At 36.5% G+C, this 3953-nt stretch overlaps 1 protein-coding gene, 1 long non-coding RNA gene and 1 pseudogene across 3 annotated transcripts; 2 read left to right on the forward strand and 1 right to left on the reverse strand.

Annotated features, from left to right (window-relative positions):
- LOC105314779 (probable ubiquitin carboxyl-terminal hydrolase FAF-X) overlaps nucleotides 1-791 on the reverse strand; it is a 5878-nt pseudogene extending 5087 nt beyond the window's left edge.
- Nucleotides 792-1705: 914 nt separating this feature from the next.
- LOC109587557 (proline-rich protein 12-like) lies at nucleotides 1706-2942 on the forward strand. The gene is made up of 3 exons (XM_020003791.1): nucleotides 1706-1931; nucleotides 2037-2723; nucleotides 2902-2942. Exons 1-3 carry the CDS (start codon nucleotides 1706-1708, stop codon nucleotides 2940-2942), a joined length of 954 nt encoding a protein of 317 aa, XP_019859350.1.
- A 2-nt stretch (nucleotides 2943-2944) lies between these two features.
- LOC109587558 (uncharacterized) lies at nucleotides 2945-3953 on the forward strand. Of its 2 annotated transcripts, XR_002187676.1 has the most exons (3): nucleotides 3021-3106; nucleotides 3152-3814; nucleotides 3870-3953. It is a non-coding gene; the product is annotated as an uncharacterized LOC109587558 (long non-coding RNA). The 2 variants fall into 2 exon arrangements; XR_002187675.1 differs by having other exon boundaries at nucleotides 2945-3106; nucleotides 3152-3953.

A 3953-nucleotide genomic window follows, 5' to 3' on the forward strand; every position in this document is an offset into this window, starting at 1 on the left:
TAACTACCGTAATTTGCCTTTTTTTTGTACAAAAATTTTTCGTTTCAGAAAAATTCAAGTGGAAAATACTGGAAATATTTTCGTCTTCTCATAGTGTACGAAAATTTTTACAGTCTGAAAATTTAGCTTCTCTTGCATATACCTTGTCCTTTACCTACTGGTAACAAGGCCGCTATAGTAGTGTTTATAATTCTTGAGATAAGAGATTCTTGACCTGGCTGTTCCCCCGAGATTACTAGTATACGGATAGTACTGGAGATGCAGCAATGACCAATTTACAGATAATAAACGGAAACATTAGGCCACTCCAATTTGATTCCTTGTTTCCCATTACCCGCCCGCATGGGGCCGCATCGCTATTCATTATTGCGGTTTTTCATTGATTATACAAGCAATTTATACAGCTGATAATGAATAAATTTAATGAAAATGAACAAACCCGCCCGCCCGCATCAGGCCCGCCTCTGTAATGGGAAACTATGAATCTTATTGGAGTGGCCTTAAATGGCTACTTTTGTCACATGGTGGACCGTTTTATTTTATAACTCAGTAGTGAAGCAACTGATTGAAGTACAGGAAGCACCAGTGGATAGAGCAAGGTTAGAGCTGCAAGAAGATACCTACTCATCAGGCCGTACCTTCGTCTTTCTTTGATGAATTAGGTCACAAATTTTGTTTGCTCAAAAATTTTCGATTTAAATATTTTCGTCATTTTAGGACCATACGAAAATATTTCCACAACGAAAAAAAGGCAAATTACGGTAATCTTCAACCATACTGCTGTCCGCCATCTTGAAATAGGGAACCTAATAATGACGCCATTAAATTAGTGACGTCATGGACCACGCCCCATGCATTGCTAATTAACCAGCCCCACTCGACTCTAACCTCCTGCAAACGCAATGGCTACCAAAAGCAGCAGCCGCTCTCCTTCTCTCTTCACTTCTCCACTGACTATTAGTAATAATCCATTAACTGTAGTCTGTAGTGTATTTATATATTATGTTTTATAGATCAACTTATTGATGTACTTGATCTGTTAAAGAGATGTGGTTTCCCTCAGACAAGATGGCATGAGCTGGGACTGAGACTAGGACTACATAAGGACACACTGGACGCCATTAAAAGAGACAATGACACAGCTAATGATTGCTTGATAGAGACTCTCTCCCAGTGGTTGTCCAGAGCTGATAATGTTGACAGTAAAGGAGGAGCTACCTTTGACTCACTGTCAGATGCTCTTAAATTTATGAATGAGAATGCTGCAGCTGACAAGTTAGATCAAGAGAGTAAGTTAATATCACTGATTATATTAGTATTGACTGTGTGTGTGTATTCTATAGAACATAATGCTATGATCAGTAGTAATGATATCAAAGGAACCAATGATGTACACAGTACTGCTACTGGTGAGTGTAAATATACTCAAGAATTGATTTTAAGAATATGATATAATTCATAGATTGGTATACCATATACAGCCATAGATATAATACACAGTTCCGTGTATTATATTTATGATACAGCTACACGATAAATAATATTAAATACATAAATACAGGAGCACGCTCCTGATAAATACTATCATATTATTCTTTTGGGAAATTATGAATTTTTGCTTTTTTCATCAACAACAGGACCAGCTCCTCCTACAGGTACAGACAAACCATTGATAGGAGGTCCTCCACTCTCTCCTATTGCATTAATGGATATACCAGATGATAGACCAACAGTATCTGAATTGATAGAGTTTCATGAGTTATTGATCAAAGGACAACTGGAGGAGTCTCTACCACTGCTTGATGCTGATACTATAAGAAAAATTAGAAATGCCACTAGTGCTGATGAAGAAATGTCTTTCCTTAGAAGAGCATTTGAAGAACATCCAACACTGCTACATGAAATGAGAGAAGCTTCTGGAAAAATAAAAGGTATAAACAATTTTTGCATTAATTGCAATAATTGGCTAACATAATCAGGAAACACTAAATTGTAGTTACAGTCAGTGTTTTATAAAAAGTAATTACTATTAATAGGTTCATCACAAAAGACGCTAAAGTCTCCTCCCCCAGTAGCACCTAAACCAAGATCATTATCACAAAGAGGACGACCTCGACCATTGTCAACAACAAAAAAGGCACAACCACTTTCACAAACCACACAACCTCCACCAACAGCACCTAAACCACGCCAGTCATCTACACAACCTCCACCACCAGTCCCTAAGCCACGCCAAAAATCACTACTTACATGTACACCAGCTTCACCTTCAGCACAGAGTAGACAACCACCTCCTGTACCTCCAAGACGTTATAATAAACCTTCTACAGAGACACCACCAGTACCAAAACCAAGAAGTAAAGCTGGTCCATCATCACAGCCACAAGTACTTGTTGCAACACCAGCAGCTCTACCTTCACCAGAATACATTACAATGAAAGAAATTTTAGCTGATCTTGTTGATCTGTTGGCAGGAAATGTTCCAGTTATTCCACAGTTAAATAATTGTCTCTTTTCATCTCATCTCATTCCTAAAGCAGTACATATAACTGTTGAAAGTACTGCAGGACTTAGTCCTTATGATAGAGCTAATAAAATATTCTCTTCAGTACTAGCAACACTTGAGTGTCATCCTAATCCTAACAGTGTGTTCTTTTCTCTCATTACTTCACTACAGAAAGTAGGACTAAAGAACATGGCATCTAAACTAATGGAAAAATTAAGTAAGTTTAATATATGTGTACATGTACATGTGTCAGTCAATACAAATTTGGATCAAGTTTCCTTGAAGTTACTATGCACCTTGCATGATACGCTGTTTCTATGACATTTATTGTATCCCACTAAGAAACCCTACCTCAGTACATGAATTATTTATGTATAACCATACAACCTCTCCAGCCTCTCCTGATAGGGAGAGGCTTATTTCAGTAATGCACTAAGGAAGATGAATAATCTATTCCATACATAAATTTGCACTTTATAATTTTTAATAATTATAATGTATATGCAGGTAAAATTGAAGTGACTACAACTGTAGTTAGATCAGTTACCAGTAGTACAGTCAATGAATTACCTACTGCTAATGCAACAGTATCAACTTCAAGTACATTATTAGTCTAAATTGATTGTTAATAATATTTATTATTAGATAGTGAGCTCTTTTTCAATGCAGCAAATCAGCCTATGTTTGATGAGATCAGAGGAAGTTTTGGTATTCTTATCGATGAGCTGGTTCCATTAATATCTCAATCAATTCCATCAGCTGCAAAAATGAAGTCATTTCTTCAACTATCCTTCCCTGAATTGAGTGCTGAGCTGTCTAATGCTGATAGCATTGAAAGCATTATGAATATTGCTGTCAAAAAATGCCGAGTGAATAATATCTCAATAATAAAAAACAATTGTAAAACGATTTAAAATCACTGAAGCAAAACCACTGATATCAGAATATGAAGAAGAAGTGAAGACAGTTTGTGGATCATTGAAGGATTTCCTCAGTCAGAATCAACCTCAGCATTTTCTCATTTGTGAAACAATTCAGTTTACTTTGGGATGGGAACCAGATGAGCACTCACTTCATGACATACGTAATCTTTTAGAGGAAGCATTTAAAGAATTAAACAAGAGGATTATTGTACGAAGCATTCATCGTGGGAACTCCATCATTATCATCTGTTATGGTCCACATCATTTACTAGCTGCTCTTCTCTTGGAAGCACAAGACAACCTAGCTGTCTTGATGAAGGAATTTAGTTTAATTAGACTAACCATTGGCCACTACACTGTCTATGATAATAGGATCAGATACAAAGTATAAGATACTGTAACTGTATGAGACCTTGTTTAATATTATGTACTGATTATAGGTAATGAATAATGAGTGTGTTGCAGAGGAGATTAAACTAGCTGATGGAGAGGAACAAGAACTGAGGACTTTACTTGATTACAAA

This window comes from Amphimedon queenslandica, unplaced genomic scaffold, assembly GCF_000090795.2.
Source record: "Amphimedon queenslandica unplaced genomic scaffold, v1.1 AMPQUscaffold_12529, whole genome shotgun sequence".
Taxonomy (NCBI): domain Eukaryota; kingdom Metazoa; phylum Porifera; class Demospongiae; order Haplosclerida; family Niphatidae; genus Amphimedon; species Amphimedon queenslandica.